At 43.8% G+C, this 12,024-nt stretch overlaps 3 protein-coding genes across 6 annotated transcripts; all 3 read right to left on the bottom strand.

Moving 5' to 3' along the window:
• Nucleotides 1–1,452: 1,452 nt before the first annotated feature.
• Nucleotides 1,453–2,949, bottom strand: dynll2b (dynein, light chain, LC8-type 2b). Its single transcript, XM_068744595.1, has 3 exons — nucleotides 2,883–2,949; nucleotides 1,685–1,837; nucleotides 1,453–1,590 (listed from the first exon to the last, which is right to left on the bottom strand). Exons 2-3 carry the CDS (start codon nucleotides 1,814–1,816, stop codon nucleotides 1,453–1,455), a joined length of 270 nt encoding a protein of 89 aa, XP_068600696.1. The 5' UTR covers nucleotides 1,817–1,837; nucleotides 2,883–2,949.
• A 624-nt stretch (nucleotides 2,950–3,573) lies between these two features.
• Nucleotides 3,574–7,026, bottom strand: srsf1b (serine and arginine rich splicing factor 1b). 4 transcript variants are annotated; one of them, XR_011105671.1, is made up of 6 exons: nucleotides 6,669–7,026; nucleotides 5,849–6,066; nucleotides 5,598–5,770; nucleotides 4,935–5,129; nucleotides 4,500–4,593; nucleotides 3,574–4,135 (listed from the first exon to the last, which is right to left on the bottom strand). XR_011105671.1 is itself a non-coding variant. In XM_068744460.1 (5 exons), exons 1-4 carry the CDS (start codon nucleotides 6,860–6,862, stop codon nucleotides 4,959–4,961), a joined length of 756 nt encoding a protein of 251 aa, XP_068600561.1. In that variant the 5' UTR covers nucleotides 6,863–7,026; the 3' UTR covers nucleotides 3,574–4,593; nucleotides 4,935–4,958. The 4 variants fall into 4 exon arrangements, 3 of the variants coding, with proteins under 3 accessions (XP_068600561.1, XP_068600563.1, XP_068600562.1); XM_068744460.1 differs by having other exon boundaries at nucleotides 3,574–4,593; XM_068744462.1 differs by lacking the exon at nucleotides 4,935–5,129.
• Nucleotides 7,027–7,673: 647 nt separating this feature from the next.
• pigs (phosphatidylinositol glycan anchor biosynthesis, class S) lies at nucleotides 7,674–11,167 on the bottom strand. The gene is made up of 12 exons (XM_068744894.1): nucleotides 11,149–11,167; nucleotides 10,577–10,716; nucleotides 10,388–10,499; nucleotides 10,209–10,298; nucleotides 10,014–10,105; nucleotides 9,575–9,815; nucleotides 9,329–9,471; nucleotides 9,119–9,233; nucleotides 8,846–8,991; nucleotides 8,629–8,729; nucleotides 8,338–8,548; nucleotides 7,674–8,159 (listed from the first exon to the last, which is right to left on the bottom strand). Exons 1-12 carry the CDS (start codon nucleotides 11,165–11,167, stop codon nucleotides 7,881–7,883), a joined length of 1,689 nt encoding a protein of 562 aa, XP_068600995.1. The 3' UTR covers nucleotides 7,674–7,880.
• Between the last annotated feature and the right edge of the window lie 857 nt (nucleotides 11,168–12,024).

Genomic DNA, 12,024 nt, shown 5'->3' with positions numbered 1-12,024 from the left:
AATGACAACAGAGGAGGGACCAATCTGACCACCGGAACTACTTTAACCAGATCATTACACTGATTCTATCAAAATCATTGTAGAAGTAAAACAAATCAGATCACATGTTGCCAGAATTAATGATTTAAAGCATGAAGGCAGAAAGATCTGAAATAAATCCAATAAATTAGTGCTTTTTAAGGGCCAGTAAATGTTTTAGAAACATCAGACACTTAACTGTTTCTGATCAAAGGCAAATTAATGTAGAATTAAAATCAAGGTGTCAGTTTGCAGTCTGATTACATCACCAGATTACCTGATTTCATTTATTTACTGGTATTACCTAATAGTTAATTTTCTTTTGATTTTTATATAATTCGATGTTGGGTTATTAAACAAAATAAATCTGAACCAAAGACAACTCTTTCTTCTGTCTCTATCTACATTTTAATGTATTAACTCATACTGTTTGTGCTTCCCCCCCATAATACTGGATTGAATTCTTACATCCAAATAATATTATCCAGTGAGCTCATTTTTCTGGTCATTTTGAAAAATCATTCACATTTCAGGCTCTAATGGTGCGATGGAGATTAGGTTAACTATTCCGTGTGGCCCAGTAACAAATGCCTCACAGACCAGTACATGGTCGAGACCACTGATGGAAATAACCTGATTTAATAAGCTCACACTTGTTTTTGGCATGTTTTTCCCGACAGCCAGGTTCCCACATCGAGGCGCGAGCCAAGAACGGAAATCTGTCCTTGATTTTAATCAATTGTTCTGTAACTGGAGTGCGTCAAGGTTCTCTTTATGACCACAATATACTAATCTACCAAACAATTTATGTAAAACTCACAGAAAAAACTGTCATGAATACACAGTACAAATGTTGATACAATTTACTTGTTTTATGCGGACCATAATGAAAAGATACACAACAGTGACACTGTACATATTCACAACTCAACAGCAACTGGAATGTTCACACATATACAAAACCTCACATCTCTTTAGCAGGTGATATTCTTTAATGAGAAGCAACAGCCTCAGTCCATCAGTCTACGCTGAAAAAGTAAACTAAAAAAAAAAAGAAATCCTCACTTGCTCAGTTACATAAGATGAAAGAAAGTCATTTTACAACATAAGAAACAAAGTTCACACAAATTCACAGCAAAACAATAATCAGAAATAATGAATCATGAGCCTGTCAGTGTGCAAATTCATGGGGGGGGGGGGAGGGGGGGGGGGGGTACAGCAGTTCTACACCAGCATTCAATGGGTGGCACATCAATCCAGGCACGACTAAAGAGCCTTCCAGGGACGTCGCTTCTACCGCAGCCGTCAGACAGACTGAAACAAGCAAGAAACCAGGACAAAAAGCACGTCTGCAGAAAGGTGGCAGCAAATGCACAGCGCGGCATAAAGTATTACAGGCTGAATTAAAAGTAGCTCGGAGGGTACGTTTGGATTTCAGCCCGACTTGAAGAGTAGAATGGCCACTTGGCCCAGGTAGAAGTAGATGAAATGCCTCGTCTCATGCGTCACATAGCTGCCGAAGTTCCTCCCGACGATGCAGTGCCAGGTGGGGTTGTACTTCTTGTCAAACTCCTGCAGAGGGGACACGAGGGTGAGCGCGGCGAATACGAAACGCAGTCGGCAAGTATTACCGTCCTATATTTCTATTCAGAATGATCAAATGTACCTTTTTGACAAAGGCGGCGATATCCTTCTCGATGTTGTATTTCTCCATCGCCTGCATGGCGCAGTCCACGGCGTCCTGCTGCATCTCATCAGACATGTCCGCATTCTTTATCACCGCCTTTTTGTCAGACATGTTGGCGTTTCGGCTTTAATTCTGTGCAGGAGAGAGAGGAAACATTTCCAACGTAAAACTCCACTATAAAAAAGGTAGAAATTAAAAATCGAAAGTACAGGCTAGTTCAGGGGGGCGGGCAAACTTTTTGACTCACGGGCCACAATGGGCTCTAAAATTTGACAGAGGGGCCGGGCCAGGAACAAATGGATGGAGTGTTTGTGTGAACCAATATAAATGACATGCAAAAGCCGTTACATGAAAGGATTCGGCCTTTTACATGTAGCATTACAGGGAAGAGGTAAAATGAATGAGTTTTATAATACATTTTTATTTCATGGTATTATTTGGACAAGTTCGGCAGGCCGTATTACAAAGCCTAACGGGCCGTATACGGCCCCCGGGCCTTAGTTTGCCCACGTCTGCTCTAGTTCAATTAATAGACCCAAAAGTATAAGAAGGCCTTAAATGATTTAACCAAGTTAGTAATTTAGGAGGTTTGAGTTTAAGATGAAAACCAACAGAAACTCTCGGTCCTCCTACAGCTGTAAGACTTGGGCTGGGAGCAGTCAACAGGTTCCTGCCTCGGGACCTCAGGCTGGGGGGGGGGGGGGGCGACGACAAGTGCAGGTCTCTGATCTGGGAACAGGCGATTTAAAACTAATCCGCATTAAAAACTATATCCCATAATAAATGAAGAGCCAGTGGAGAAATCAAGAAACAGGAATCTTTCTTTTTTTTCGTGCGACAATATTTGCAAGAATTGAAGGGGGGTGCGCGCGCGTGTCGGGTTAACGGTAACGGAAGCGTCCACCTGTGTCGTGCAGCCGGTCGCGCGACTTCAGCTCACCTGTGCTCGTGATCAGCAGCATTTGTAAACCCGACCGGACATTCACGTCACAGACCCAACAACGCAAAAGAAAAGGTGGGAACGAGCGTTCACGCCGCTTCTCGGGACGACTACAAGGACAAGGAGACGGGCACGAGGGCTGCAGCGGGAGTCGGCGCGCGCGCGCGCGCGCACCTGCACGGGTCCGAGTTATCAATTAAACCGACGACGCACGCGCCCGTTACCCGCTCTCCTTACCGTTTAGTCGCCGGTATCAGTATTGAGGTTTCTCGTCACAGAGTCTCCTGCGGTCTTTCGTTCGCTTATAGAAGGACAGCGTGCGTCTTAGGCCCGCCTTCAACATCGCTTCCGCTCACGGGATTGGCTGGAGCGCAGCCTGCATCCCAGTGATGGCGTTTTTCCACTTGCCGACAGCGCCCGCATCTTATTTCCACCCAGAATGCACCGTTACAACCCTCTCGCCCCCTGCGCCTCCCGGCCACCGTAGATCTGACCCAATTAAAGCAAACAATAGATTATATTCGTCAGTAGTTTTGATCAAGTCAAACCAATGATGTAAACAGGTTACTGACGTGTAAAAATAAAATAAAAAGAACACATCAGATTTTATGTCTTATAGAAAAATTACAAGTAAGTTAACTTTAAATATAGTGATGACATTATAGTTTTATTTTAAAAGCACCTTCTGATGAGAAATTAGATGTAGCAATTGTTTACTCCAAATGTTGTGATATAAATTTATCTGTGCTAACCTAATCTTAACCTGAACATAGAACGCACAAATAGAGTGGCACTGTGGCGATACCGGGTTCTAGTCCCATATAGGCGTTTGTATGTTCTCCCAGTGTACGGATGGGTTTTGCCCGGTTTCCTACCACCGCACGTTGAGATTCATTAAAGAAACAAACAAACATCTTTCTTGTGTTGTTGAAACTTTTATTAAAAGAGAATAAAGCTTTATGATAGTATTAAACTTAAGGAAAATGTGATATCACTCATGAATAGACTGAACTAGGAAAAAGATACAAACCACATTAAAGTCACATTTCCTTGTCGCCTCCCAGTTCTCCCATTTCCATCCCTCCTCCAATGCTAATGGTTGTTCACTATTTATGACTCTCCTTACGATTGTGGATCCATCCTGCACCGCCCAGCCCTTCTCATGGTTTAGAGCCCAGCTTTGCTCTTCAATTAACACAAACAAAAAGCTGAAAAATAAACAAATTTTCTAAAAAAAAAAAAAAAAGAAGAAGTGTCTCTGAGGTCCCACAGAAAAGCTATTAAAACTTTTTGGGATTTTTTTTTTGGAGTGCCAATTGAATTTGTATATTTCACTACAGTGTTTCCGGTTTGATGGAGTTAGGTGGTAAGAGATCCTCTGGATCCTCCCCCGGTAAAATGCTCCTGCTCCATGTATCCATCCTGAAGCCTAACTTTAATCCTGATCTGATCCAGCACCGGAATGGAGAGACAATGAGCCCAGTCCAAACCTTCAGAATACCAGCAGAACCAAAGAGAAGGAGGCAAGTTAGAATCAAAACTTGAGAAAAAAATAAAAAATATCAATCCCAAAACAAAAACAAAACCTAGCATTTAAGTTGGACACTAAAATATTCAATATATGTATCTATGAGAGTTCACATAAGCTTTAATCAGTTCAAAAAAAAAGATTTTGATTTTAAATGAACAGCAAAAGCAAAGCAACAAACGGCAAGCTTTGGGTGGTAAACAAAACTTGTTGTCAGAACTGAAAACACTCAACAGGGTGGCGTGTTTAAAAAAAAACAATAAAACTGAATGAATAAAGCCTCATACAATTCAGATGTCACAGTTAACAAGGCACAGCCATCATACCATTGCTGCCATATATGACTCCTCCTCCTCCTGTTTATCTTAATATGAACTGTGTGCTCTCTTCCCATCCTATTCTGTTCTGTTCCTCTGAATTCTACAGACAGACAACACAAGAGGGTAAAAGGACAGGAGCACATGCTTAAGTAAAATCGTATCCAATGCAAAAAAAAACAACAAAAAAACCATGTGAGGATAATCAGTCGACAGCATAGAGAAGGGACAGAGACGGTTGGCAGAGAAAGAGGTGATGAGAAGGAGAAAAGTGATACAAGCCAATAAACACAGACCACTCATCTCAATGGTAAAAAAAAAAAAACTGCAAGAGAGGGAATCGGTAACACACTAAGACAGCATAAACAACACAAGAGACCATCTGTGGAGAGTTACAGATTTGTTGAGTAATGTGAAGATTTCATCATCAGCTCTGTGGCCCACCAATGCTTTAGCGTCGAGCCGAATCTAGGTGCGAGAGCGGGAGCGCCGGGGAGAGTAACGAGGAGACCCTTTGCTGCGATGAGGCGAGTAGCTGCGGGATCTGCTCTTGCTTCGGCTGCGGCTCCGAGAGCGGGAGCGATCGTAGCTGGGGCTGCGAGCGCCATCCGTTTTCACATTAATGTAGGCGGTCTCTCCCTAAACACACATGCACACTTGAACTGAGCATCCATTGCCATGCGCGAGTTGCTACACTGGACTGAGGTTGGAGAAAAGACGTTTGATCCGAGAACAAATCTCCGCGCAAAATATCAATTCTTGTTGAGAAACAAAGAACGTAATTTTTTTTTTTCTATATTTCTTACCTTTCGGGAAAAAGAACCTTTGATATCACAACGCGAACAGTTTCGGAATCAATGTGACTAGTCGTAAAAACAGAAAAGGCCCAATACATTTTCTACGCGTTAACTGAAGTCGGATAAAGTTATTTTCTGCATGCCGCCATCGCCGTCGTCGTCATAAAAATGGCAGCGCTAGAATCGGGACAAAAGCTTTCATCAGCATTTACTTACATGTTCATGCACAATTCCGCTCGCCTTCATCTGAGAAAACTTTGCAGTTCCAACATATAGTCCATAATAAATGAGCCTGAGGCTGTTACCCTACCTCATGAGAGCGAAACTTGGTATTGTCCAATTTACGGACAGCGTAGCTCATGTCTTCCTTGCGAACAAACTCCACCACTCCGGTGCCGTCACGGTACACATCAGCATAACATACATCACCTGCCTCGCGCATATGATCCTTCAGGTCCTGCCAGCTTCCACTGGAAGGGAGACCTGACGGGGACACGGCGGCGTTAGACTCGCGCAGGAAGCAATCAGAGCAAACCGCAGGAGGAGGACATTTTCAATCACCTGACACAAGAACCCTGTACTCTGAACGTCTGGAGGGGGGACCATGTCTCGCCCTTGGGGGTCCCATTCCTCCTCCTCCTCCTCCACCACCACCACCACCGCCTCCTCCTCCTCCTCCTCCTCCACCGCCTCCCCTCCCTCCTCGAGGAAACTCGACCCGCAGGCGGTAGCCGTCGTAGTCGTAACCATCGCGCCCGTAAACGGCATCCTCAGAATCCCTGTGAAATGAAGTTAAACATCCAGATAGTGAGAGAACTCCTTTGATTTGGTCGCAAACACATTTTCTTACGAATATATTGATAGATCGTGGATATCGCTGAATTAGATAACGACCTGATAAAAGGGGGGGGGGGGGTAGGAAACATTTAAATGTAAAGAAAAAATAACATGAAGCATGTTTGACTCAATAGAAGCCAGGCAGAGGGAATTATATAGGCGGTCTATGCAAAGGGAGGGAATATATACAATATGGACTATAGTTGCGCAAAAAAAAACATTAAAATGGGAGCCAAGTTGGCTTTTCAAGGTCGTTAATGAAAAATGTCTCTAAAGAAAAATTTAAAGAAAGTCCCGACGAAGAGTTAGCGGCTAATCTTAGCATTTATATTCCATAGCCGCTTTGTTTGTGCACATGGAGAAACGATCACATCCGCTCACTTCGCTGCAGCCAGTTCCTCAATCAATATATTATTTATTATTACAGCTTCTGTAAGTTACTTAAAATGCTAAATGCTAACGAGTGGATAAATGTATTTTTGAATGGGCTTTGGGCGCAACAATAGGCGCCGCGCTCAGACATGGCGGAGCAGCCGCAGCTCACCTCGGGTCTTCGAACTGCACGAAGGCAAACGGCGGTCCTCCTCTTCGGTTTTTCAGATCAATATCCCGAATCGCTCCATATTTGTAAAATAGGTCTTCGATATCCTTGGAGCGGATATCAGGAGGGAGATTTCCCACGTATATCCGACAGTCGTTGCTCCCTGCTGGTCCTCGAATTACACCTCCGGCAGACATGTTAGCATAGAACCAGCTAGCATAAATAGTTGTGGAACTTAGCAAAGCGGAAAAAAGCTCCTTTTAGTAGCTCGATGTTCGTCAGATCGGTAAACAAGACGTAAAATATTTGAACGACAGCCTAAGAAGCTGAAACAACTCGATGTATCAAGAGAACAAGTAAAACTTGCATGCTGCGGCCATTCAACCGAGATCTACGATCAAGCCCTTCCTTCAACAACGCGGTCTGATAACTAGCCCTAATGGGAGCGCACAGCGCCACCTATTGTCGCGGAGGGTGAATGACATCCGACTCGTCAAAGCTCCTTTAGGCGCCGTCCTGGAGCTTTTGTTCCAATCTTGTCTTCGTCACCCAACAAAAATTGACTTTTTAACAACACACATACATACAAAAAAAAATACCAGTTCTGATTATTTAACTCAAATATAACCTTGAGTACATACAGTGTATGTCTATGTCATGTTCCTGATTGGTTGGGGATATGAGGCGCAGGACAACCACAGACGCATCAAAGAAACAAGTCAGCTCATGTGAATCCAAAAACAATGTACAGTAACTAACTCAGATGATTAATGTCTCAGAAAAACGTATTACAGATATTGTGTAAATATGTTTAAAAATAATAATCGTGTTATTTGATGAGTAACAAACATGGTCATTGTCGACTTAAAAAAACATTCTATTGGTTTCTTAACAAGTCCATGCCAAATTGACTTAAAAATATAACATCATGCATTATTTTTAAATAAAGACCAAAGGAGAGCTACAACTTCAATTTATTAAGCTTAATAAATAAAGTTAAATTCAGCGTAAACCTTGCGCACATTTAAAACGCAGTGTCACACGGTCACAGCAACAACTCATTTCAAACTTGCCAGGAGAAAACAATAAAAAACACAAATGAGTGATTCGTATACCCCAAGCCTTGCGAGTCCTTCTTCATGCTTCTGTCGGTAGCTGACGCCACTAAATTTCAAGTCCCGATACATTTTGCTCGACAAATCTTTCTCGAGTTTCTTAGTCCTTCTTGGCTTGCTTTTCTTTGCGTCGTTGTCTGGCATCAGACAGGATTTTGAGCAGCGACAGAAGAATAGGCACACACATGGGCAGGAAGAGTGGGATGTATATTGCAAACTTCTGGTCATCAGGAAAGTAGAGGAGGTGAAGAAGAGAAGGATCAAAGAACGCTCTCTCCGACGCCGAGATGGCCTCTTTACTGTACTGCAGAGCGAAGATGAGGTTCCCAGCTTCCAACTCGGCAACGGCCAGCTGCAGAGACGTGACGGCGCTGGACACCTGAGCGACAACAACGGCAATAGCAGGTTGGATAAAACTCAAGAAGAAGAACCGAAGAAGCCTCTTGGTGAAATGTCTTCAACCAAGCCAAACGCCAATCCAGTTGATTCTTATTTGACCTTGACCTGGATGACTGAGAACTAAACGTGGTTATGAATACAACGCGTCTGCGTCCTACCTGCTCAGCGATATTATCGTTGATTACGATGTTTCCTATCTGGTCGAGCAGCTGTGCGAGAGAGGTGATGGCTGTGGTTGCCGTGGCAATGTTTTCCACACTACGACTCCACATGAGACGGTCCAGCTCCCAGTCGGCGAGCCCTTCACTGGCGCATGGTGCGAACAGGAAGCCGGCTGGAGGCGTGGATGACTGCACACCTAGCAACAGCCTGCCAGAACACAGAACAAAATAGGTAACCGGTGTCCAGCAATATTAGCAATATTGATTTACCGTTGGGCCGGTATTTACCGAAGCTGCGCGAGAAAGACTCCCATGACCTTAGCCATGTTAATGCTGATGTCAACAGGGAACGCAGCTTCTGGTCCATAAAAATCATTCACATTATATATCTATAAAAGAAGAGTGTGAAATCAAGTAATACATGTATATGGTGTAACACTGTAATTAAGATTAAAACCATTATTAATATTATTTCTACTTCTGTCAAATACTATGATCATCTTACCATGATTCCACCCCACCGCGGTGAGTGAAACGCATTGGAAGGCACTTTCTGTTTCTTGTAGTCATGGATGTGCAGCGGGGAATGGTGGGCGTCCGGAACATAGAGAAGAAAGTTCATCACTGGGTTGGACGACGCTGCGTTTGAGCCTGGAAGTCAAATGTAAATAAATACATAAATGACATGTCTTTAAATGCTCGCTCTCTCTCTCTCTCTCTCTCTCTCACACACACACACACACACACACGCGTCTGAATTCAGCATGCTTTCTTTTACCCAATCTAGCTTCCACAGGGTTGATGACATGTGCGAGGCTGGCAGAGTTGAGTATGTAGGCACTGTGGCTGCTGTCAAAGCGCGGGCTGATACCAAGCACGGCGTAGTACAAGATCTGGAAAGAAAATCTGCTCTTTGATCTACAGTAGCCGAGCCCCTCCTCATCCTCATCCTCGTCTGGGCGCGGTACATTTACAGAAAACACGGTACCTGAGAGTCGATGCTGAAATTAGCCAAAGGGGACAGCTTTGTCAGCAGCGGCTGGATGTAGGTCTGCACAGCTCCTTCTATATCCCAGTGCAGCCGGTGCGACTTTGGGTCTGGGTTTAACAGGCTGAAGGTTATCTCATAACCTACGGAGACGATGGGAAAAACCAAGGAATAGAAGAGGTTAGTTTACTGACTGCCAAAGAAATTAAGTCGTAAACTTCTTCTGTGTTTAAAACAAAAAGCGACCTGGGCTGGATTTAAACGCTCTCATCGTGTCAGCGAGGCTGTCTTTGTTGCCGGGGCTGAGCCGGACTCTGTGGCTGAGGGCAGCAGCGATGTCGGCGCGGCTAAAAGACATCGTCCGGAGCACCTGCTTGATCCGAGGCTCCAGGTGGATAATTAATTGTTCTAACGTCCTTCCCAGTCTCATCTGGGTGCCGATACGCAGTAGCGCCGTCCGGCGCTGACCAACAAACACTTCCATATCCTGCGAAGCAAGCAGGTACAGACGAGTATCGGGGTATTGTGTTATCTTTGACTTAGTCATCGTGACGTGATCCGTTATTCTCGTGAACAGGCTCTGGAGAAGGAGCTATTGTATCCTCTCACGGCAAATGCCTCCCGGCCTCACAGAGAGCTATGAAACAGAAATATTCACCATTATTAAAAAAGAAAATGCTCCTACCTCAGGCAGCAGTGAAGATGACTCTGGGATCACATACACAACCAAAGAACCACACGGGCTCTCACTGAGCGTGTGCAGGGACAGGTCTGCTTCTGAAGGAGAGCAAGTGAGAGAGACCTTTCTATATTTTCGGCTCAAAGATAAGAGAATGTTAGCATGTAAAGAGCTGAAAGCGGATTTGATGGAAAAGCTCACGCGCAGCGGTCGGCTGGTTCAGCGCATCCTCTTCCATGACTGTAGCTGTGCGATACCTTATCTCATACCTGTACCTTAAAACGGTGTTTTCTGGCAGGAAAAGTATTTGAGACAACAATTATTTTGGGGATTTCAATCTTCTGTAACACCCCGGACAGCACAAATAAATAAAAAATCACCATCTATTGTGTGTTCCTCATCCTGCGTCTGCATCAGCGGGACCTTTTTTTGTTGTTCTGGTGTCACAGTTCCACGTGCAAATACAACCTCCACATCGGAACTCAGCTGGAGCTACACAATAACGAGGTGCATTTTAAAGGGGTGCTGCGCCAGGGAGATGAAATGTACCTGAAGATGAGCAAACAAACCTGCAGTTCAGCCAGCTCTTTGATCTGACTAACAGGCAGCCAGGCACGGTACGTTTCAGTTGTTTTCCACCACAGCGGGACTCCCAAGATGATGACTATTGCTGCAATGGACAGAGCAGCATACTGGCCTCGCTTACGCTCTGAGAGACAAAGGAAAAGAAGGCATGAGCAAAGATAGACAGACAGACAGATTCATTCCTAAAACATGGCAAAATCTGGAGTAAGAGGACTTCTGAGGGTTTGGAGTCGTTTCATCTCTGATCCAATAAGCTGCTTCGCCTGAATGTTGCACAAATCTGACAAAGAGAACTTAAGCAACTCGTGAAAGTTGCAGTTCATTGTGTAAAACAATAAAATAAATGTCCTCGTAGTGTCTTCCGATGTGGGATGAGCATAATTGTTGCTAGCTAACCGTGAGTTGTTAGCTTCAGTGGGTATTAAAAAGTAGAAAATTGTGACCTTTGTCCTGCTTTCCTACCAGCTGCTGCACGAAGTAAATGTTTTCCAACAAATGTTGCTGTTTAATGTTGCTTTTTATGAAGGATCTTTAGATATAATTCAATGCTACTTACCCACTTCCGTGAGAGCCATTTCTGTGTACAGGAATGAACCCGCCTCTCGCAGCCTCTGATTGGCTGGTTGGCTGGGTGTAGCATTGAGAGGTGATGATTGGTTGGAGCAATATAAGGGTAATCCAATAAGAAACAGAGTACGACGGAGCATGTCGTCGCCGTAGTGGATTTACGATGTGACGTAAGTACGTAGTTTCAACGTACGTCATGTCTACTGCTTCTTCCGCAGTACTATATCTTGTATATTTGGTGTATTATTGTACCTCAATGATCCTTCACGACTCCGAAATAAATTCATCAAAAGACATTATTGTATTTTTGTATGTAGAAATGTTTCTTTTTGAATGTTAACCCTTAAAGATTTTTGCAGTATAATTTGAAATTAGACCCCTTTTGCATGGTTTTTAGAAAAGAACATTAATGAACTCCAACAAAAACAAAGCCTCTCAACAACTCGCACTTATTACATCTACAAGCAAGCAGAGCCGGAATCCCCCATCTCACAGCCTGAAGATAGATTGATTAGCTGATTCCGAATCCAAAATGACGCCATTAAATTTAAAAGCTAATTTTCTGGCCTTAAAGTACTACATAATGCGACGCAAGAAGGCAAATGTGTGACTGCAGTGTCAGGAATGTGGGATATGATAGCATCAATCATGATGTTGTTGACAGAGGACGGATACCTTAAAACCAGCAGCAATAATGTCACAGAGAGATTTTTGCTAGTTTTTAAAGTTAATTTTATTTTTCTCTGCTATTTGACACAAGAAGTGCTTAAGAACAATAACAACATCACAAACATTACGGCGCTGAGCGTTTCCCCACAGACAGGCCCACATCATGTGCACGCCTATAGAAACCATCACATCTCCC

Source organism: Brachionichthys hirsutus, chromosome 10 (assembly GCF_040956055.1).
Source record: "Brachionichthys hirsutus isolate HB-005 chromosome 10, CSIRO-AGI_Bhir_v1, whole genome shotgun sequence".
Taxonomy (NCBI): Eukaryota; Metazoa; Chordata; class Actinopteri; order Lophiiformes; family Brachionichthyidae; genus Brachionichthys; species Brachionichthys hirsutus.
The sequence above is the reverse complement of the archived record's forward strand: the minus strand, read 5'-3'. Positions and strand labels throughout refer to the sequence as shown.